At 38.2% G+C, this 24,239-nt stretch overlaps 2 protein-coding genes across 2 annotated transcripts in view; one reads left to right on the top strand and one right to left on the bottom strand.

Annotated features, from left to right (window-relative positions):
- The first annotated feature begins 621 nt into the window (after positions 1 to 621).
- LOC149289176 (cytoplasmic FMR1-interacting protein 1-like) overlaps positions 622 to 24,239 on the top strand; it is a 34,530-nt gene continuing 10,912 nt past the window's right edge. The window contains exons 1-19 of the mRNA XM_089490809.1: positions 622 to 717; positions 1,158 to 1,339; positions 1,609 to 1,705; positions 2,326 to 2,454; positions 3,409 to 3,513; positions 4,433 to 4,524; positions 7,691 to 7,808; positions 8,398 to 8,520; positions 8,679 to 8,804; positions 9,712 to 9,878; positions 10,323 to 10,470; positions 12,041 to 12,194; positions 12,960 to 13,116; positions 13,309 to 13,405; positions 13,933 to 14,009; positions 14,091 to 14,199; positions 14,435 to 14,554; positions 15,799 to 15,998; positions 16,465 to 16,552. Of these exons, the coding sequence (XP_089346935.1) occupies positions 697 to 717; positions 1,158 to 1,339; positions 1,609 to 1,705; positions 2,326 to 2,454; positions 3,409 to 3,513; positions 4,433 to 4,524; positions 7,691 to 7,808; positions 8,398 to 8,520; positions 8,679 to 8,804; positions 9,712 to 9,878; positions 10,323 to 10,470; positions 12,041 to 12,194; positions 12,960 to 13,116; positions 13,309 to 13,405; positions 13,933 to 14,009; positions 14,091 to 14,199; positions 14,435 to 14,554; positions 15,799 to 15,998; positions 16,465 to 16,552 (2,310 nt within the window). The 5' untranslated portion in view covers positions 622 to 696. The remainder of the gene's footprint in view (positions 718 to 1,157; positions 1,340 to 1,608; positions 1,706 to 2,325; positions 2,455 to 3,408; positions 3,514 to 4,432; positions 4,525 to 7,690; positions 7,809 to 8,397; positions 8,521 to 8,678; positions 8,805 to 9,711; positions 9,879 to 10,322; positions 10,471 to 12,040; positions 12,195 to 12,959; positions 13,117 to 13,308; positions 13,406 to 13,932; positions 14,010 to 14,090; positions 14,200 to 14,434; positions 14,555 to 15,798; positions 15,999 to 16,464; positions 16,553 to 24,239) is intronic.
- On the bottom strand, positions 19,833 to 20,498 carry LOC149289177 (fibronectin type III domain-containing protein 9-like). The gene has a single exon (XM_089490807.1). It carries the CDS (start codon positions 20,496 to 20,498, stop codon positions 19,833 to 19,835), a length of 666 nt encoding a protein of 221 aa, XP_089346933.1.

Consider the following 24,239-nt stretch of genomic DNA (forward strand, 5'->3'; position numbering starts at 1 on the left):
GTACTTGCTCCCTGTTTAGTGATGTGTCTACCTACTACTTTTATTTCACATAGTAGCGCTAATGTTTTACTATCAAAGTGAAGCTGGGGGTTAGTAAGCATCTATTGCTCCAATGGCAACATAAATGGGATTACCTAGATTTAATAGGGTCCCAAGAACAGAACATAATGAAGCTGGACTTCTGGAATTTACAGTTATTAATATGGGTTGTGTAGGTCTATTAAAATTAACAAGCCTTATCTCTGTGGTCATATATATATGTGCTTTCTTTGCTGTCGGTGTGGCCATGGACAAGCCTTTGTGTGTGCAATACCAAACAGTCATTGCTTTTCCATGCCTGCCCAAGACATTTTGGTCTCTTATGGTGAAGACATTCCTGGGTTCACTACTGTTAAGAGACCTTTCATACAGAAAGTGAGTTTAGAATATATGTACATACAGAGTACATAGCAATCCAAACCCATGTAATTGTCATGTACCTGCAGCAGTGCTAGATGTCTTCTGCCATACTGCAGGAGCAAACCGTTCAACTACCTGCTATAATATTATTGCAAGCTGAAGGGAAATGATTCCCCTTATATCAAGCAGCTGAATGTTACATGTCTGTCTTATTAGGTTAAATGCAATGAGCAGCCGAACCGTGTGGAAATCTATGAGAAGACTGTGGAGGTTTTGGAACCAGAAGTTACCAAGCTGATGAACTTCATGTACTTTCAGGTATCCACGCAGTTTTTAGCCTGTGTGCCCTCCATCACTAAACTGCTTATCTCTCAGGACATCGCATGTAAATCCCCCTTTATATAATGCCCTCCTAGTATCTTTGTCTTGTAATTTTTAAATCTAAATGACTAATAAAATGTATATAGATTAATAACTTCTTGGCTAGCATGCAGTGGGTTGTGGACAGAATACTTTTTTTTATTTTTTATATATATGAACTGTTTTTAATTAAAAGTCAGTTATCATTCTTGGGAAAAACAGAACAATAGTTCACTAGCTTGGGGATTCATTCTACACACATAGATTGCTTACACAGTATACATTTATATAATAATATAGAATTGCTTGTGCCTTCTGTAGAACACTGTGTTTGAACATCCTGTGTGCCATACAAGACTAATATTATCTATATATATATTATAATTACACATATACAGAGGAACGCCACTGAACGGTTCTGTGCAGAGGTCAAACGACTGTGTCATGCCGAACGAAGGAAAGACTTTGTGTCTGAAGCCTACCTACTCACCCTTGGAAAGTTCATCAATATGTTTGCAGTGTTGGATGAGCTAAAAAACATGAAGTGCAGTGTGAAAAATGACCATTCAGCCTACAAGAGGTGAGCTTTTATGTTGTCCGTGTTGTTAACTATACTAACACATGTCTACTATTTTAGTATGTGAGCGGATTCACTTTTATGGGCTAAAGTGCCACTTGTTAGTTGTGGGGGGGGGTCCATTTTATTTTCTTGTACACTTTGTATATGGTTACAGAATGAGATGGAATGGCAATTCTGAAACGGCTACTTTTAGAATATAAGAACAATTTTGTTACTAAATACAATGAAACCGTTATAATGGTTAGTATTTTTTAATATTCTAAAAACAGGGCAGCACAGTTTTTGAGAAAAATGGCAGACCCTCAATCTATTCAAGAATCTCAGAATCTGTCCATGTTTCTTGCCAACCACAACAAGATCACGCAGGTAAGTTAATATCTCATTATCATACACCTGTATATTTATATATAATTGTTATTTTGGTTTGTTATTGAGCAAATCAGAGAGTCACGGGCATTGGTGGGTCTACTTGGCAGTGGCTTCATATTACTCTTTGTATGGCAAAGTTAACATCAAAATGTCAGCTTCTTCAAAAGTATAATGCAGATTAATAAACGGCATCACATAATATCCGCATGAATGTTGGGATTGCATTTTCAGCTTTGCCGGTCGTTCATGCCACAACCTCCCCTTATATTTTGTCAAGAGCTACTTCCGCAAGTCTGTATTACATTTTGCTTTGGTCCAAAAATTCAAGGATTTGTTAATTTTACTTGGTCATTAAGTAGGGAAATAGGTTATCACCATTTCTCTGTTTTTATTTTTTGTAAATGGATGGATGGTTTGGTTAATAATAACTATGGTGATGGAGATACTGAAGTTAAAGTGTTTGGATGCAGACTTCAGTATCCATTTATTGAGCTTTAGGTATAAGATGCTGCCTTGGGTTTGTAGATCACTGCTATGTTTCATCTCCAGATTGTCTTCCTTTTCTGAAAGTTAACCTAATTTAATCTGTATTATTAATATTATTATCGTTATTACAGTCATTGCAGCAGCAGCTGGAAGTCATTCCAGGCTACGAGGAGCTTCTTGCTGATATAGTGAACTTATGTGTTGACTACTACGACAATAAAATGTACCTGACGCCTGGGGAGAAACACATGCTCCTAAAAGTAAGCATTCATGCAGACTGCCGTCACATTCTGTGTGGGTAATTAGAGGAAGATGTTTAACGTCTGTAAATGTATGGTAGGCCTCTAAGGTAGGGCTGAAAGTAGCAATTACCATTTTATGCTTTCATCTGCAAGCTTGTGGTAACATTGTTTGTGACAGCACTTAATAATAGCTTTTTTTTTTCTTCTTGTTGTGGATCCTTTGTTACTTGCAAGGAGTAGAAAGATATTGTCCTGTCCCTTTGACAGCTTCCAGACAGCTTTTTTATACCCCGACTGCAGTGCAAGTCGAGCAGATTAATGCCAATAGTATAAAATACCAATGCAGCTCTGCCATTTATATGGCCAGGGGTGCCATTTGGCAGGGGCAGGCAAGACTTCCACCTTGGTCCTTGCAGTGCAGCTTCTTAGAGTTCTCCATCATGCTTGTGATCTGTGGATGTCTTTAGTGAAGCAGATATGATGCCATATCTCAGCACTCCGCATCATTTGGACATGCAGAGACCATAAGCGTGAGGGACAGCAAAAGCCCGGAGCTCCCCAATCCCAGAGGACAGCCTTGAGTGCACCCCCATGCACAAAAACCCTTCATTTTAATAGCTTACCTGTCAGATTTCACTCCAGCTGTTCGGTTAATGCAGGGCTACATAATAGCGTGTTATGGTACCTTTCTGAACACCTGACCCTGACAAAAAACTGGGACTGACTAGCTCTGGGGGGAGTTGAGGCTCTTTGTCCTGGTTCAATAATTCACCCATTGAGTCAGCCAGTCCCTGTATTTTTATGACTATATTGCTTACACACCCACATCTCTTTATGGGTTGGTTTGAGTTGTGCACTGCCAAATTTATCTAACTTTGGTAAATTTCCAAACAGTTGTAATTCATCTATCAGGCAGCACTTGACGTATTGCAAAAATGTAGTGCAAATGTATATCTGCTCTGTGTTTTCCAGGTTATGGGCTTTGGATTGTACCTTATGGATGGAAACGTGAGCAATATTTACAAGCTAGATGCCAAGAAGAGAATAAACCTTTCCAAAATAGATAAGTTCTTCAAGGTATGTCCTTGGGGAGCAAAGAAATGTGGCAGACTCCGCATTCATGTAGAATGTGATATAGAATTTAGATGTGGTCCTGACTGCCCCTCTCCGCCATTCCAGACTAGTTTAAAAGGAAATTAACACAAATCAGAGATCTTTAAAGTCTCCCCATCTATTGAATTATGCAGGACCAGTTCAGTCCTTCTTGCGGGAAAAACTTGCTAGTGTTGGACCTTCATAGTGAATATTAAAATGAGAGTTGATCGTACAACTCACCAGTAACCTCTCCCTTTAGTAAATATACCTCAAACTGGTGCGAGGGCTTGAGTCTTGCTTTTATGCCTCGCCTAAAAGAAGTGAGCATTGCTTTGCCTTTCAAAAGGTTAAACATGCTTAAGCATATTGATATGATTCTGCTTAAAATGGGTGAAAAAAAGAACTGCTGTGATGATCAATCACATCTAAGCTAGCTGGGCATCATTATTGTTGACTCCACATCAGCTACTGAGATTGAGACCTTTCGGGTATCCCTGCTCCAGAGCAAGTACTTGATTTAAATGGAAAGGATCGATGTAATAACGTTTGGTTTGATGTCTATGCAGACGTTCTCTATTTTTACTGCCATGTATATATTTGTTTGAAGGTACCAATCACTCATGGACATTCGGTAAGTTCATGTAGTGTCTGTTTTGGATCTGGCAGGTAACAGGGAGAGTTTCACTCAATGAGTGCAGAGTCTAATCTACCCCACTATAGCCAAGGGTGTAGACGCAGAATAATATGCACAATCCTGTGGAACAGTGCTTCCGGCTATTTGATTCGAAAGTGCTGGGATTTGTATTTTTTGGGCTACTAGGACACACCAGCTTGCTGCCATCGTGGTGTGCACTTCTCAGTAGTAACATCCAACATGTTTTCACCCCATTTATGAAAATAGCAGCTGCAGGTGGTCCCGCTATTCGGAGACATGCAGATCGAACTGGCGAGATACATTAAAACCAGTGCACATTACGAGGAGAACAAGTCGAGGTGAGTGTGCTGTGTTACACAACTTTACTGTGATTATTCGTTTAAACCACCACATTTCATTCACTGTAAGATACCAATGTTGTGTTGTGCTACTTTTTTAGTTGCTACATTTTTTGTAACATGTGTATATTGAATACATTATAAAGCAGTCCCTTTAACCCCTTCGTGACAAAGGCTGATTTTACTTTTTGTACCCTTCGTGACAATGGCCGTTTTAACATTTCTGCGCTGCTCGTGTTTAGCTGTAATTTTCTTCTTTCCCAATTACTGAACCCACACACATTAGATATTGTTTTTTTCAGGACAAGAAGGGCTTTCTTTAGATGACATTGTTTTGATTGTATCGTATTATTTACTATTTAAAAAAGTATAAAATATGGTGAAAAATTTAGAAAAAAATGACTGTTTCTAACTTTTAGTTGAAAAATCTTTTACTCATCTATAAAAGGTAATAAAAAAACCTGCTAAATAGATTCTACTATTTGTCCTGAGTTTAGAAATACCCAATGTTTTTATGTTTTTTTGCTTTTTTCTGCACGTTATGGAGCAATAAGTACAGGTACCGTTTTGCTATTTCAAAGCCATTTTTTCCAAATCTGGTAATTCTTCCCCCCATGTGCCATTTCGGGTATCTTTGAAGCCGGCCAATGCAATTTACCCCATCAAGTCATATATTTTTGAAAACTAGACAGCCCAGGCTATTCCAAATGCTGGTATTTTAACCCTTTCCAAGCACTTATTCTACCATCAGCCTTTGTCAAACTTTATGGTAGTAATTTTTTTGCATTTGTTTTTTCACACACATTTTACTTTAGGTATAAATAAACAGGTTCTGGTATATGTCACTATCAAAAAACACCCCAATATGTGTTTAGCAACATCTCCTGAGTACAGCGATACCTCACATGAATGATTTTGCCTGGCTGTTTGGGGGCAAAAGGGCCACATTTGGGGCATGCACATTTTTTCAATGTTGCACTTTGGCATTTGGGGATCCACTGCCCATGCCCTATTTGGTACATCTTTGAGCCGGGCCATTTCAGTGTGCCCAATAAAGCTATATATTTTTGAAAACTAGACACCCCAGGGTATTTCAAATGCTAGTATTTTAACTCTTTCCATGCACCATATCTACCACCAGTCTTTGTCAAACTTTGTGATAGTCATTTTTTTCCATTTGTTTTGTCACACACATTTTACTTCAGGTATGAATTAAAAAGTTCTCGTATATGTCACTATCACAAAACACCCCAATATGTGTTCAGCAACATCTCCTGAGCGCAGTGATACCCCACATGAATGATTTTGCCTGGCTGTTCGGGGGCAAAAGAGCCACATTTGGGGCATGCACATTTTTCAATGTTGAACTTTGGCATTTGGGGATCCACTGCCCGTGCCCTATTTGGTACATCTTTGAGCCGGGCCATTTCAGTATGCCCAACAAAACCATATATTTTTGAAAACTAGACACCCCAGGGTATTTTAAATGCTGGTATTTTAACTCTTTGCATGCACACATTTTACCACCAGCATTTTTTTAAAGTTTGCAGTAGTATTTTTGTGTGTGTATTTTTCCCCCACACACCTACTTTATGTATGAATTTACAGCTCCTGGTATATGCCGCTGTCACACGACACCCCAATATGTGTTCAGCAACATCTCCTGAGTACAGTGATACCCCACATGCATGGGTTTGTCATTTTTGGGGGGAACTAAAAGGCCACATTTGGTACGTGTGCATTTTTCTAATTGGAAATTAGATGTGTGGCCATCCTTCCCCCCGTGTTAATTGGGACCTTGTTGAACCCGACCAATTCAATTTACCCCATCAAATCATAAATTTTTTAAAAGTAGACACCCCATGGGCATTTAATATGCCAGTATTTTAACTCTTTCCATGCGAGAATTGTTTTAAGCTAATATGCTAATTTTAGGACTTGCTCACAAAAATATATGTTTTATATATATATTTTTTTTTTGCCTTTTTTTTATTTTTTTAACATTTTTTTTCAACTTGAAGGTTCCCCTGATAGTGACATCAGTGGGAAATTATTTTTACATTTTACTGTTTTTTTACTATTTTTTTTCTAATTATTATTAATTTTATTTTATTTTTAATTTATTTTTTCTAATCACACTGTGATTAGAAAGCTGAGCTCCATTGACTTGCATGGTTGAATGCAGTACCTATATTCAACCTGCAAGTGGAGCCAGAGTTCTCTAGAGGGTCTGGAGACCGTCTAGCGAACTTTTTAGACTTTATTGTTTCTTTATTGAATTTTCCCAGACCGCCGCCATCTTGCAGATGGCGAAGATCACCGGCAGCTGCGGCTGTGACCGCTCTCCGGAGCGGTCACAGCCCATCCAAAGGTAAGTGTTTGGTGTCGCTGGATGCCTCCTGATCGAGGCATTCCAGCGACACCATTTAAGTTTAGGAGGCGATCGTTGATCGCCTCCTAAACGCTTTTAAAACTGGCGTCCGCCGCCATACAAAGTATGGCGGATGTTGACGCCCCGGGGAGGGGCCAGAGATGGCCCCTTTGTGCCGATAATGGCGTTGCTGAATGCCTCGAGGTCGAGGCATTACAGCAACGCCGTTTCGGTGCAGAATGCGAAAATAGATCGCTTTCTGCACCCGTTTAATGACGTGCCGGTCCTGGCACGTCATTTGTCGTTATCGACATGAATTTCCGTGACGTGCCCGGACCGGCAATTGTCATCAAGGGGTTAAACGGGACAAAACGATGCCTGGGTAAATATTAACCCATTATTATTAATTGCCTGGATGACATTTTACACCTGAGTTTCCAGGATAAAGCCTAAAAAAATATTTTATGCCAAGAATCACTTGTTAGAGTGGGTAGATTACTGACAAGGACACTGTATCTCTGGCTGTTAACATCCCCATGATATTAAGCTATCCCGTGGTAGAAGCTCATTAACTACGGTTATCATCCTTTGATCCTGAATTTATATACTAGCCTCTTGTTATGCTGTCCAGTTCAATGTGTTATACTCCATCCCTAACATATAAGTCCTTAGCTTTATACATGCGCAACAGATAATTCAAAATTAGTGTGTTTTATGCATCAATGTAGATGTCATACATGTAAAATAAAAATGTATATATGTTCATATTAAATCTTGCTGTTTGTTTTTAACCAGGTGGACTTGCACCTCTTCTAGCAGCAGTCCACAGTACAACATCTGTGAGCAGATGATCCAGATCAGGGAAGACCACATGCGCTTTATCTCCGAGCTGGCCCGTTACAGCAATAGTGAGGTTTGTTCTGTTCTGCTTTCTCCCTTAAGCGTGTGTTCTTGATAATGTCTTGATAATGTCGCAATGAACTGGGCAACCTGTGGAAGCAAGGACATTGTTTGAATACATACTGCGAGGAGAGAGGGGGCGACAAGTGTAACTGGATTGCATGGTGGCTGATGGGAACACATTCTGTTGGTGGCATTTAGCTATGCGGCGAAGACTGGCGAGGTTGAATCAATCGGCAAACAAAAGCCAGAGCTGTTCAGTAGAGAATACCTTCAACTGCTGACGTTTGTTTGTTATATTCACTGTAACATGCGTTTGTGTAGACATCCACAGCCAGATGTAAGCCCTTAACTCTGAGTAGCTAGAAGCCAAGTTATATGATGGGGTGTGTGTGTAGTAATTATCTGTCATAGGTTAAATATAGAGTATATATTCCCGATATGACGAGAGTGGATGTCTGTGTCAGAATCTGCTTGTTGGATGTGCAGATCGACTTCTATTTTTACATGTTCTGTACCAAATAATGTGCCCAATAAATGAATGTTGACACAATACAGAATGTTCTGATATCCTATATTTTACATGACTTAATTAAAACAAGGTGGTGACTGGATCTGGCCGTCAAGAGGCCCAGAAGACTGATGGAGAATATCGGAAACTGTTTGACTTGGCTCTTCAAGGACTGCAGCTCCTGTCCCAGTGGAGTGCTCATGTCATGGAAGTGGTACGTCTTCTTGGAGAAAAACTCCTAGAATCTTGCTATGTTGATAAGCACAATGTCAGATCCCTCAACAGTTTTAGATAAGCCTGCTTATTAATAATAGATAGATGATATGTCCTTGTGGCTTTATATGACACATTCCTGTTTCTTACATTAAACAGTACTCATGGAAGCTTGTGCACCCAACTGACAAATACTCTAACAAAGACTGTCCAGACAATGCCGAGGAATATGAGAGAGCCACTCGGTACAACTACACCAGCGAGGAGAAATTTGCTCTGGTTGAAGTATGTTCCTTCATGATTTAAATGACATAATATACATGTGATCTTAAAACAAGCCAGGATCAATAACATGTTTTCTGTTCTTGTAGCAACTATGGGATGCTGGCAAAATTTAAAAGCCTATTCCGTAGTTGGGGCATGACCGTGAAATAGTTGTTCTGTGCCGTAGGAGATGATTGTTGCAGTACTACTTTAGGAGATTTATGTATTGGAAAGAAACCTCATCCCTTATGACGTGAGAGATAAAATGACTTTATATAATGTACATAGGAAGAATAATTTCTATTTGGAGTATTATATTGTTTCCCTAATTCTACTCATAATAAAACTACATTACGGCCTCAGGGCAGTTTTACTATTAATATTAAAATATGAAATTTTTATCTCTGAAAACATCCAACTTCAAGGTTATTACAGAAATTAAATCTAAAATGTATCAAATGTGTATACTGAACACATCCTAAAGTATGTGGAATGGATGGGTGTTATTGAGGCCTCCAAGATTATTTGCTAGCCAGCAGGAATACAGTAATTGAAGAACATCAGTAACAACTAAGAGGATTTGGGTGTAACTAGCTGACATGTTTAGCCACGTTGTTAACCTCTGAAATGAAGTTCTATTTTAGGGTTTACACTGGAACAATCTGAATTACTATTTAACAGAGAAAAGTGGATCATGTGTGTCCCACCCAGGGCGTTTTAATGAGCCTTGCCAATTTTGTAAAAAGTTGTATTTCCTGGTTTCCTTAAAATGTTTGTACTACCCCCTCTATATTAGATTTTCTCTAACACTAAACTTTAGTGTCTTTTTGTTCTAATAGTTAAATGGTTCTGCATATTCCATATAGCTACGGTTTGGCTGGTATATGACTTTGATATTTACTTTGTAGCACACATTCTCTTTATTTAGGTCATTGCAATGATTAAAGGTCTTCAAGTCCTCATGGGCCGAATGGAGAGTGTATTTAACCATGCGATCAGGCACACTATATATGCTGCCCTTCAGGACTTTGCTCAAGTTACATTACGAGAACCCCTGAGACAAGCTATCAAGAAGAAGAAGAATGTGATACAGAGGTGGGAATCGGCTAACATACATCCAGTTATCTCATGAGTGTTTTCCAGTGCCCATTTTATATTTTTAAAAATCCCCCAGATACGTATATGGAAAATCCATTAAGAAACCACAAGATGTAAAATCAGCGATGGCAAAATGTTAGAGATACTTGAACATCCCATGCAGCCTTATCAAAGAAAAGTACATATTAAAATACTTTTAAATGTATGCGTCGTTCAACCTGTAAAACAAACCAGCTATGTAAAATTGCATACCTTTAGGAGAAGCTGCAGCTCTAGAGATGCAGAGCTAGCTTCCCTCCTTGATCCTGTTTTTGTTGCACTGATTGGCTGATGACAGATAATAAAGATTTATTGATTAACAACAAATGTTACTCAAACTTTCTTAGAAAAACTGGACTTCCCTTGAATGTTATCTGACGCAAACCCCTTTTCCTTTTGTAGTGTACTTCAGGCAATCAGGAAAACTGTTTGTGACTGGGGAGCAGGGCGTGAGCCTTTAAATGACCCTGCCCTCAAAGGAGAGAAAGACCCCAAGACTGGGTTTGATATCAAAGTTCCAAGACGTGCTGTGGGACCCTCCAGCACCCAGGTACTTCTACTCCAACACGTCCCATCGTTCTCTGCTGCAGATTTACTTAGTGCTTCATGAGAAGGGTAGTGCACGTTAAGCGGAAGATAAGTGTCGGCCAGGCTCTAGGGCGCTTAAAAGTATTTTAATACAATTGTGTTATCTAGGTAGAGATGTAACCAGCAGTGGTGTAAGAGTTGTCCTCCTGTAATACTAGAATTGTGGCTATATAGTAGAATTCAGAAAGGGCTTTTAGGTGAATGTGTAACCCCGTTTCCATGTTAAATCAATTGATGCATGCATTTTCACCTCGTTATTTTATTACTATTTGATTTCTTTTTTTATAATTTGTAGTGCTTAATTGCATTGTGTAACTTTTAGAAAATGGAGGGTTATTGGGGGGGGGGGTTCAATTATTTTTATCTGCTTCAGCAAATAATTTAAGGACTGAAGTGTTTTAATCTGGGTTCTGGATCGATTACCACCAATGTTTTTCTCTCTCTCTGTCTTTCTTTGGCTTGCTCGTGATGGCTAGCAGTGGTGTGTTGTATCCTTTGGATACTGTTCAGCAGTCTTCGTTGTGTTGCTTTCCTGTTAAGGACACATGTGTTATGTTGCTCTGGTAACTATACTAAGCCCTGCTTCCTTACTTAATATACATCTCCATTCTGTGAATTTTTTAATCAATGTCTTAATTATTCCTTTAATACGATTCTACACAGGTGCCTCCTGCAACTTGTCTCTTCTCTTTTCACTAGAAAGGACAATGTGTGTGCCAACGAAAGGGTTAGAACAATAAAGCGTTTTAAAGCACCCATCAAGACAAACAAAGACAGCTTTGTTTCCAACCATAAATATAACTACTTTTTTTTTATAATGATGATGCAGCCATAAAAATTACTCATGATAAAGACATATTCAGGGGTCTTTAACAGAAATTAGTTTAGGAAATTCCCCCATTGCTGTCAGAAAACATTTTAAGACACGCTAGATGTTGCTCTGCTTCCCCTAATATACTAACTTATGTTTTCTTGTTTTCTCCTCTTTACCAACACCTCCTTCTCCGTTCTCTTTTTTCTCTCTTATTCTATGCTCTCGCCTGCCATTTCTCCTTTCACCTTGGTTTTCAGCTCTTCATGGTGCGCTCAATGGCGGAGTCCTTGAACTCCCCAGAGCTGTTCAAACAGCTCAAGTCACTTGGAATGGAAAAGTTGTTGCATGTGGTAAAAAAGTTTCTGAGGGAGTCCTACTCCTATCCAACTCTTTTAAACTTTGGTGGTAAGGCGATATTCTGTATTACACTTGTATTGTGTGCTTGAGACTCGGCTGTCCACCTTTTTTTAAATTCGCTGTGTTTTTTGTGTCTGCACACAAACATGTTTATGCAGATTATGCATTCTATGATGTATCTTTTCCCAGGCTTGTTAAGTACAAAAAATGGCCATTATGCATGTTTTTTGGCAGATCACATCATACAAGAATTGTATAAAGTTGGACAGCCTCCTTGTTTACTAAGCCAGGCGTTGATATGGGGTGTCGGTTTTCTCTGTATCTGCCCTCTTGTGAATGCTTCTCCCTTTTAATGACACAGCTTTACATGGTGAGAACCATGCTAGAGTCACTCATTGCTGAAAAAAGTGGCTCCAAGAAAACGCTGAGAAGTAGCCTAGAAGGTCCCACCATTTTGGACATAGAAAAATTCCACCGCGAATCTTTCTTCTACACACATTTGCTTAACTTCAGTGGTAAGATTATGGCGTGATCGGTGTGCGCCGTTGGTACGTCCGCCCAACGCAGCTAACTACACGATCCAGAAAATGCTGCCTGTTACATGGTTGCTCTTCATTTTGTTCCATAAACATTGCATATAACGTATTTTGCTAAAGTATATACCTTCTTTGTCCCACTTTCATTTGAAAGGTGATGTTAAGTGCTTATACCATTACACGATCCAGAACTTTGAGTGATGTATTTATTCACAGGGTGGCACGGTCTGAAGCAAATTTAATGGCATAAGAACCTGTCATCATGTATACTTCAACGGAACTGTTACTTGATTGAATATAAAATAAATCCGTTAACTGCTTGCACGTTTAAGGAGATATTTAAATAAACATAAATTTACCAGCATTTAGGTGCAGTTTTGAAAACCTGTATACATGACATATTGTGCTCTTCAAAGTTCCCTCCTGTCGTTTTTGTGACGGGAAAACTAAAGATTTATTTAAGCAAAGTCTGAATTGAATAAAGATAAATGATGCTGTCATACTATTAATACCAGAATTGGGGCAGAAGTAATGCCAGCTGTAGCATGCATAGAGCTGGAAAGTAAAGAAAGGGACCTGTTTCACAGGTTTCCTACAGAAAAGTCATACATTAGGTTTTCTAAACACATTACACATTCTAAACTGATGTATAAATAGATGAAAAAAAATCACTAATGAGACTTCATGCCTGTCTGATTAATGCTTGCCTCTGTTTGCCTTTCTCTGACTGTCTCCTTTTTAAAGAGACCTTACAGCAGTGTTGTGACCTGTCCCAGCTGTGGTTTAGAGAGTTCTTCCTGGAGCTGACCATGGGTCGCAGAATTCAGTTTCCTATTGAGATGTCCATGCCCTGGATACTGACTGATCATATTCTGGAGACGAAGGAAGCCTCCATGATGGAGTAAGAATTGGCAAATGAAACATTCAATGCGTTCACTTTTCTGCTCACGCTAAATGCTAGCGTTTAAAGTACTTCATATGATATGTCTATTTGAGATCATCATGGCTGGTACGGTACTATATTTTACATAGATTTAATTTAAAATGTTAGGTTTTCTGAGCTTGTGTTCTTTTTTTTTTTTTTTCTTTCTAGATATGTCCTATATTCTCTGGATCTGTACAACGACAGTGCAAATTATGCCCTCACAAAGTTTAAGAAGCAGTTCCTTTACGATGAGATTGAGGCTGAGGTAAATGAGAGTTGAGAGCGGTGTTACACGTATGGAAGGAAGGTTTACAAACCTCCCTTGTCTTGCCAGGCATTTAAGGTATCGGTACAGTTGATGAGGATTTTGCATATTCTCTATGCACCAAAGTAATGGTAAATCCAAGTTACTTTGATAAAATATCAGCCAAAATGTGTTCCTGTATCATTTTTAAATAAGGGGCAGCAGTGTCTTTTAGTGATCAAATTACAAAGCATGTTATGTCATGGCCAGACATGTTGAAATGGACCCAATAATATGCACCAAGCAGCAGGCCAAGTAATCCAAATATGTCATGTTAATAAAATCCAATGTTCCTTGATCTATGTTTAGGCAATCTAATTATGCTTGTAGCCCCCCCCCCCCCATAGATAACCAATCCACTAAAGTGTGCCAATATTTCTTCAAAAATCTTACCATTTTAAATAATTAAAGTCTGTATGTCCTACACACGGTCAAGAAACCATAATAGCTGCATTTGATATCATGTTTGTTTTTAATTTGCTCTCTAGGTCAATCTGTGCTTTGACCAGTTTGTCTACAAGCTGGCTGACCAGATCTTTGCCCAATTCAAAACTGTAGCCGGGAGGTATGTGTCCCAATAAATAAATGTTATTCTGCCCCGCTCGGGTTGCAGAGATTACAGACTGACATGCTTCCAATCTTGCAGTCTCCTTCTAGATAAAAGATTACGAGCAGATTGTAAGAACCAAGGAGTCAACCTCTCCCAGCCGACATCCAATCGCTACGACACATTGCTGAAGCAACGGCACGTCCAGGTGAGCGTTTAAATAACTTGTAAGGATAAGAAGGTGCAAGAAATAATGGGTTTAGCCTAAATGTTGCCTTATGTTCCATGAATATTGTGGAAAAAATGTTTGGTTTTTTTGTCATCTTATGTTGTCTGCAAAGTATTTTCTTTGTTTTTCAATGTTAAAGCCTGTGCATCAAACTTCACCTAATGTTTTGTACTTTATATTTGCATTAATTTGTAACACGGTGCTGTAACTTTAGCTTTTAGGTAGATCGATTGATCTGAATCGTTTGATCACTCAGAGGATTACAGCAGCCATGTACAAGTCGCTGGAGCTGGCCATTGGGCGCTTTGAGAGTGAGGACCTGACTTCCATCGTTGTAAGTCACAGCGCATGGTCGAATACACAGTAGCCTACTTTTGTTTAGGTTCGAGTTTTTGTGCCTATGATGCAAACGATAAACTGTCTGTTCATAACTTGCCGATTTGAATATTTTATTCAAAATGTTTTTCCTTTCGCTTCATACTCTTCCTTTATCAGATTTAGAGACTTTCAAACTGTCAGCAGTTTTATGTAATTATATTACCACTATCTCTGTATTTCCTATTTCCCCATAAATCTACATCACATTAACTTAATTTCATTATTCTCACCTCCTCGGATATCCACCACTCCTAATATACACACACACACATTTGTGATGACTAGTATTTTTCTTAGTGCTATACTTGTGACTGGTTATCAAAGATATCATAGATCACAGAGAAGCTGTCTGGTCTTATCATTATAAAAACAGGGTATACATTAGTTACATAAGGGACATATATATTTTAAGCCCGTGATTTGTTTCGTTAATGAAACATGTATTGTGTTTTGGGCCATGGATTCTCAAAGCAAAGTGTTCTAATAAGGTTGGATAAAGATTGTTCTATTAATCCCCAGACAGTAATAAAATGCAGTTAGTCTACGTCTACTGCAATGGAAATGTGAGCATTCTTTAAAATGGCTTAAGACCATGAAAATATTTGGTCTACATTAAAATAAGACTTCTGTCCTTCGGACATTGCTTTGTCCATGCGTAGCATTCCTTTACTGTGTGATGTTCAAGGTTCGGTTACACGGCAGCTGTTTTCCCTGTTACATTTGCTGCAATGTAATCTTGGATATTACAAGGCTTAATAATAGTTTTGTAGCAGCACTTGTAATTTTAGGACTGGACACTTGTCATTTTATAATCTTTGTGTCCCAGTATGTGGACATGGCAGCTGCAGAGTATTTCTTTCTGTGTGCATCATTCAGTACCCAAAGGTATCAAGACAAAAACAAATAATAATAAAAGAAATATGCAATAAATGATCTTGGGACTTTTTTTTTATGTATATGATAACTTTTGTGCATCCCTCAGTAGTTGAATTTTATTTGTGTCTGATTTTATTTGAAAACTTTCCTTTGGTTATACAGAGTGCCGATACTTTAATGTAAAGTTTGTTTTATCATGTTGAGATCATGGATATCCATGGTTATTGAGTAGAGAGCGGATGCAAAGTTTTGTTTGTGTGAAATGTATAGACTAACTTTTAAAGCTTGGACAACTTGCAATCTTGATTTTTTTTGTTGTTGTAGGAACTGGATGGTCTTATTGAAGTAAACCGAATGACACACAAACTGTTGAGCAAATACCTGACCCTTGACAGTTTTGATGCCATGTTTCGGGAGGCAAATCATAACGTGTCTGCTCCTTATGGTAGGATTACCCTCCACGTCTTCTGGGAGCTCAACTATGACTTTCTGCCTAACTACTGCTACAATGGGTCAACCTACAGGTAAGAAGGTCCTTCTGTTTCAATGCAGGTCGGTCATAATGCAGGAGCTGGGTAGCCACGTTTTTACTTTTTGTGTTATATTAATGTCAGCTGTTGCCCTTTTTGGTGCCCCTAAAAGGTTGCAGTCCAGTCCAAAAAGCATGCTTAGAAAGGGAATTTGCAATTGATTGCTTATTCCTAAAACTCTTCGTAGGCTGTAGTTTACAACAATCTGGTCTGCATTATGTGTAATGAGGAAACCAATATTTTTGTCAAGCTGCAGTAACCTTTTTTTTTCACAGCTGTATGTTCTCAGCTTGCAGGTTATGATGAACAAGAATATTAAAGGAGACCTGCCATGTTCCATCTTATCACCACTCCTAATTTGTACACCAGTCCTGATTAATCTTTTCCTGAGCATTTCCTAATAGTGTGTCCTTTGGAATGCGTAACTCACAAGGCGGTGTACTTTGTTTCACTTCTCCAGGTTTGTGCGCACCGTGCTTCCCTTCTCTCAGGAATTTCAGCGTGACAAGCAGCCGAATGCCCAGCCACAGTATTTATATGGCTCCAAGGTTTGTTGGTTTTATTCGGTATGCTTTGCTGTGTTTTGCAGACTGGTTTTATGTTAATTATTCACTGGCTAGCAAGCAAACCGAAAACAAAGCACTGTTTAAGTGAGCTTGTTAACCAGTGCTTTTTCCAACAGCAAAGAGATCAAACAATGACATGTGATAAGATAGCAGGATGACTTGGAAATGTGTAAAAAAAAAAATAAAAAAAATAATTGATCGCCTACAACATTTCCAAACTGACCTTTCACACAAATGGCATATTACATCTTTTAGATTTTTACTCTCTTCCTGGCCTTTCCTCAAGAAGAGAGTCTTGATTTTGACTTACTGAAGTCCATCAGATACTGAAATGCCATTTGACCGAACACAAGAAAGTTTGATCTCTGTGCTGGTATAATTTGTTCTACGCACTCGGCATTCATAATCCAAACTAATTCTCGTTAATACGATAAGGGAAATTTTAGTTTAGAGATGCTTACTTTAAAAGGCCATTTCATGGGATATTGACATTGGGGGGGTATCTTGTGGCGCAGTCCTGTCCCAACATTTTCTCCTCTCCTTAGTCACCCTTACAAAAGTATCCTGACTTAATAAACAGTCAACAAATTAACAGGACCAAAGTTAGATAATGGGAGGCAAAATCACGTCCATCCAGACCCTTTCTTATACTCAGTAGGCATTTTTTGTTGCAGACACATAGATTATTTTAATTTACCCTGTAGAATTGTGGCAGATCCACTTTACTTATCTGATCCAATGTACTTGGATAAAAACACCAGGCCTCTTAGTCCATCATTCCCTGTAATTAATGGGTTTTCGCAAAAGGCTTTAATCTCATCATGAGTTTTTATTAGAACCAGCAGAGTAGAATCTTAAACTGTGTCTGCTTATATTGTATTTTATGTACACATATATATTATTTTACTGGATTTGGGGACAGATTAACAGACTAATCTATCTAAATCTTGTCATATCAACTAAAAAAAGGCAAGAAAAGCAATGAGAATTTGTGATTTGGTGCTGGTGACTCTGCCTTTGACTTTCTCAGGGATAAGCTTGGCTGCGGGTTCATAGAAAGGATAAGCTTTCTCATGAATGCCAAGTGAGATGTATAGTATTCATTTGTACTGACACACAAAAATATTTATTACTCATCACAGATAAAAGCAAAACATCGTATTGTTGAAACACTGTACAATCTACTTAACAAGGTCGTCCCTTAAAATTGGCCTTCTATGGTACATAATAAATGCCTGTTGTAAGTCTTCATTTTGCTGTGGAGGAATGTGTTCTTTGAGGTGTGCGTGTTTGTCCTCTATAATTCCTTGCGTGTATATTACATTATATCATCCCGTAAATAATAATTCTAATAGCAGGTGTCTCATAAAACAGCTACTGCCGACTCTTTTTCCGTGAGAGTGCTGCTTTGAGCAGGTCATGAACAAACCAAATATATATATATATATATATATATATATATATATATATATATATATATATATATATATATATATATATATATATATATATATATATATATATATATATATATATATATATATATATATATATATATACACACACTGCTCAGTTACGTTATCCGTAATGGCTTATGTAAAATAATACCACAGAAACTGCAAGCTTGGTTTATTAAAACCATTCATAACTGCATTTTTTGCATAATTCAAGTCTGGGGTTGTGCTAATACACTTTTTTTTTTTTTTTTTTACATTTTTTTTATATGGAACATGTATCATAAGTTGGTCTATTTCCTTTCTCCACTATAAATATGTATTAAGTCACACTCATAACTCAATACTACTGTTAAATTGCAACATCAAAATGCTGTCCAAAAAAACCCACAACCATTTGTCACACATGAGCCTTTAGTCCATCTTGCTACTTCGAATCAAGAACTAAAAATGATCGATTAATGTATCTAAGTACCCTTACTGTAACATACAGAGAGCAGCTGGCAGGGGTATAAATAAGGAACCAGAACATGTACGGTCTTCCCAGTAGAACTACTACTTTACTGATTTTCAAACAGTACTAGTAGTATTTAGTTGTTTTTCTGCTGAGATTAAAAAGCCAATATCGGCATCTGCCACCGAGTTCATCAAATGAAGCAATGTGAGATCGCCCATAAGCTTCTGGCTTGATTAGTTTGAGATTTGTTCTTATTTTTTTTTTTTTTAATACTTCTGTTGTTTAGAGGAGGTTTTGCCAGGAGGCACTCATCCGATGGAAACCTTTTAATTTTAAATTTTTGTTTTTAACAAATTTATACATAAAATACAGAATGTGTTGCTGAACTAATTGGGTTGCATGGAACCAGTATTAAAGGGGGGTCTTATAAAATGTTTTGTACACCTAAAGGAACAGTATAATCCCCATCTTTAATGCACATTGTCATTTATGCATGGGATCCAATACACATTATACTGCACTCCAGTCGGTGCATCCTTCAAAGTTAGAAAGTAAGACTTCTTTCGCATTTCCTCTGACCCCCTTCTACTGAAACCATGAAGTGTATTTAAGTATTCTTTCTGCTCTTCCTTGTTAACGCTCCCGGTGAAATCAATGGGGGTGGCAGTAGCTATCACAATATATACAATGTATACAGTTTGATCTACTTTAATGGCATAACATAGCTGATCAGGCACTCATACACCTTAATGTGTTACTAATGTTAAAGCTTGTTACAAATATTTTGAGACTATTGCTACTATTCAGCAAAACTGATATAAAACAAAGCATTTTTTTTCTGGAAATTAGGAAAAACCTGGTTGATAGTAGTGTTTCTGTTAGTTGCAGGTTAGAATTAGTCCTTTTGAGGTAGACCTCAGTGCCTCATTAGATTCATTGAGCTCTTATGGCCACTTCAATTTGCCTCACAACTAATAATCATCCACTATTTGAGATAAAAAAAACAAAAAAAAAACATTCTCAGGATTTTTAGTTATGTATACCATTTTTAAATCATATTCGAGAAATGAATTAGGAGGAAACATTCAACATACATAAACTAAATCTAACTTAAGAGTTATTCAAATTGTGTTGAATAATCATTTTAGGCTGTAGGGAGATGTTACAGAAAGTGAGAACAAAACACACAAAATCTGGGGAAGAGGGGGATACAAGACATTGAATTTTTTTTATAAAATCGTGCATTCTTCTTTCTTGATCTATTACCGATTAGAATGAATAGTTTTAAAAAATCATGATCTTCCTTTTTATTAGCTGATTGAGAAATCGGGAATGGCCGAAACATAGAAGCCTAGTTTACTTCCGTTAGATTCCCAGATATCTGCCCTTCTTCTGTAGAATTGATGTAGCTGGTGTCACCCATGGCTAGAGACTCTTGGTTGAAGACGTCCAGGCGATTAATGTCTGTGCAGTGGCCTTTATGCTGGTTGTTAGGCGATGCTGGCTGGTCATATTCTTCCAGCGGCTCTTCATTTTTTTTCCAAGCTTCTCTCTTGTCTTGCTCCTTGCTTACTGGGTTCTCTCTTCTAGCCCTTTCTTGACGTTTTCTCCACCATATATGTAAGCAGCCATAGAGCAAAATGCAGGCAATGATGAGGAGGAGGATGCTGCTGGTCAGCCAGATGCCTAGGGCTAGGTCCTTTTTCTTGCTTCTCGCCGATGATGGGTCTTGACCCGGTGTGTGGAAGATTCTGCATTGGTCGCTGGAAGGATTGGCAGACTGGCAGGTCACACACAAGATATAGGTAGTGAGTGGTGTCAGGTTCTCAACTGTAAAGAAAGTTCTGCTTGCCGGGACTCTCTCTTCTTTCTGAAAGTTCTTCTTGGAGTACTGTGACAGCATTGTGTTCCAGTTAGACTTATACATGATGCTATAGAAGCTGTCGGCACAGCTGGAGACTGATGGCCAAATGACCATTGCAGTGTTTGCTGTAATGTTCTGGACAGAGATCGCCATGTTTTATGAGTTGTGGGGTCTGTAGGTACTTCCCAGGTTGTGGGATTGAAGTTACCCTTGTGAACGTTTAGTAAAGAAAAAAAAATCTGTAATACAAGAAGCATAATTTACTTGCAAATTTTCACAAAAATGTGTGTGCCTTTTTCTATTATATGGGTTATGTCATTGCTCTTGTCTGAAATGTCTTGAAAAGCATATAGGGGTCAATTAACAAATATGCAACACATTTTTCTGCAGTGTAACATCAGAAGGGCTGGCAGAGGGAGCATTTCCCCCCAGGACTGATCTGATCATGCCATAATAAACTAGTGCTACAAAACTATACAGCATTCACTGTCACATCAGAAGGGGCAGTATTATGTCTCAATATAGATATGTGTAAAGGCTGGCATTCTGTTTGCAGATGGCACTATGCTGCAGATATTAGTTTACACAAAAATGTTATTTCTGGATTATATCTTTGCCTTTTTTTTTAAATTTATTTTTATTTATTTTAGAAACCTCCCAAAGAATTGCTATCCAGATCCCCTCTCCTTATTTTGTTTTGATTTCTATGTGCATCATATAATCTTATATTTTGAAACAAATTCTGATGCGCAACATTTTTGCATTATCCTTTATTTTTTTACATTTTTTTTTTTTTTTAAAGAAAACACAATGTTATTATGTTGGATAATATTATTCAGTGCAATCTAGTTTGATTTAATTAAGAAGTCAAAAATACAAGTAAGGAAAAAATGTAAAAAAAAAAAGGCTTCTACAAGCAATATTTTCTTACCATTGTCCATAAATGTGATATAAAAGCTCAAAATATAATAGTCTATGCAACGCGATATTTGGTTTTTGTCTCTACGCTGCAAAATATTTTATTCTATTTAGTTCCCTTGGGGAACATTTTTTTTTTATCATCTGTGTTCATTGTAATATTGACACTTTACACACTATGAAAAATATAGGGGGGGGGAGAACTGCTAGCCCCTTTTCTGCTTTTTTAATATGAGCCGTACGTACCCAGTGCTGTGCATGCTATGCTTTCTGGAACTCCTAGTGTTAAGTTGTATATTATATGTCCTATATTTGTACTCTTGTCTGTCTGTCCCTTCTTTAAACAAACCTGCATAGCATTGTAAAGGAATAGTATACCGGGAATTGCGCAGAAAACAAAACCCACACCATTCAGTTGTGAAGCAGTTAAGCATCTGATCTCAAGTTTCGATGTGACCCGAATCCACCTTTTTATTTTTGTAATATTAATGTTGTTGCTGCCGGCATCCAACAACTTCTGTCCATGTTAAAGTCCTATGATAACCACCTCTAGAATGTGGCAAACTTGCAAAATAGACTTGTGGATGAATTGACTGTAAATCTGACGCTGCTTCTTGGACGTAAATTAATTACCAGCAGGTACCCTTTTGATATATAGCTAGTCAGTCTGCTTTGCCTTTTGTAAACTCATTTTCTAATAGGTTAAAATGCTGAGCAATAAATCCAAAGCAAATGTAATCAAACTTCAGGTAAGCGCTATGTTTAATCCCTGCAGGCAATTCTAACGAAGCATTTTAATAAAGGAATGGGTGGAATCCAGTGTAGGACAGCTGCTAATAGTACATTATCACACCATAAACTACAGCCAGAAGTTTTCTATTTCAGGTTACATTATATGTAATAAACAAATCTTATCAATTCATGAATATACCATATTATAATATTCTTATTCACAACAATAGTCATCCATGGAGAATCAGAAAACACGAGGATAAAAAATGTCCTTACCTGCTTTATTTGGCGATTTTCCAAAGTGGATCTGATGTCCTGTTAATTGAAGGGCTCAATTGATTTGTTTATGGTTTGCACATGAGCCTTCACCTCAAATCCCTTGGCTGTCACTTATATGCGTTCTCCAAGGACACTGGTGAAATAGCTTCTTTGTCTCTCTTATATGATTTCACGTGTGAACGCATACTCCCCAAGTGCTCTGTTGCCTTGGTTTTTAAAAGACATAAAAAGATGATTTCTTTACCCTCCCCCTTTGCAGCAGCCTCTGGATCTCACCCTGTTGCCTTCGATCTTCTCTGTATGGGGAAGCAGAGAACTCCTGGCACCGTCCTTCTGTCTGAGATAACGAACACAATCCTCTCAATGCAGCAGAGAGATGGGAGCTAGTCTGGCACACTCACTGGGATATCACTTTTTTGTCAGTCGTATCAGAGATCTAGGGCATAGAAAGTATTGCAGCCTTTTTGCTATCCTGTGCAATCTGTTGTTGTTCTATAATTCTATTTTATGATGCTGGACCTGTATGTAGAGAGGGAACCTCGCTACAGGTACCAATAAAGACCTCTCTGATTCACTCTTATCTTATTGGGAGTCTCAGTACTTTCTCCTGTTTAACATGCCAACCATTGTATACACTTCTGTACCCCCTCTGTTCTTGATTGAGCAGCTTTGTGATTTTGTAGGAGTTTGCTCCCTTCATACTGCTTCGGCTAGCTAAGCAACAGGTGTAGCTGTTATAGCCACTGCTGAACTGATAAATGTAGCACCTGCCAGGGATTTAACTTCTTAATAACGACAGTCTACATTCTGATCAGTTCTGTGTATGTTACTCCCACGATCTTATAGCAGACGTACGTTGTACGGTTCCTGAAACCAACCTCTAAAAATAAGAATCAAAACACCCAACTATGCAACAAGTAAATAAGTGTTTTAATGAAGAAGCCAGTTCTTATTGTACTCCTGGACAAATGACTCCATCCAGCCCACTCCATTTTAATGTCAGTTGCTATCGTAGCAATTAAGTTCAAGCAGATACATGGAAGGGTAGGACTTTATTGCATACAAAAAATTTAGTTAGAGGAGTCCCTCTGTGTTACCCTCTAACATTTTCTCAATGATCATAGCCATAATTCTTTTATTACCTTATGTGCTTGAGTGTCAGCAGGCAACATTCTCTTCTGAACGTTTTGATGGTATGTGGTCACCTCTACATTATGAAGAACAGATTTACCTTTCTCTGTCTACTGCACCGCACATGTATGTATAACAGCCTAAGGGTATCTCTTATCAAAATGCACATTAGAGGCTTTATTAGAACCTCTCTACAAAGGTACCACACCAGTTAACAGAACCTAAATCTCCATTACACCAGTCCAGGCCTGCTTTAAATGAGGGTCTTGGACTTGTGCAGGCAATGATTGTCCCCCAATAATTTTATACATTCAACCAATTTACACAGTGTTCCTAAACATTTGTCGTTCGTCCCCTTGGAAATGGTGCAGCTGTTTGTTTTGAGATGATCATTTTTCAATTAAATACAATCAAAGCACAGTTCGCCAAATCTCTTTTCGGAACAGGGTCATGCTTAATCTGTGCAGCATCTGCAGCATTAACAGTTCATGATAAATTAAAGTACAATCTAGAAAACTGCTCAATTGCTCACTCCTCTATGTTCTTTTCTAAAAATTAGCCTTAGTTCTTCACTCCTTTTCCGTGTGTCCAACACTTGGGTGAAGCCTTCCACCTGTTGGACAAGGCAATAGTGTTGTTGCAAAAGGGATTAGCAGCTCTGAACTTCTCTTCCCCGCTTTTCCATTCTTTGGCACAGGCAAAAAGCTGTATGGTAAATCTGCTGGTGAAACGTGTGTGATGGTGGGCATTGCTCCTTGTACATTTATCAATGCAGTTTCATGATTCCGTTGTTGACTTTTCATCTGACAAAAGGTGATCTTCGGCGTAGTGCTC

The sequence above is a fragment of the Sceloporus occidentalis genome, unplaced genomic scaffold (assembly GCF_023333645.1).
Source record: "Sceloporus occidentalis isolate IW3139 unplaced genomic scaffold, rSceOcc1.0.p SCAF_47, whole genome shotgun sequence".
Classification (NCBI taxonomy): domain Eukaryota; kingdom Metazoa; phylum Chordata; class Lepidosauria; order Squamata; family Phrynosomatidae; genus Sceloporus; species Sceloporus occidentalis.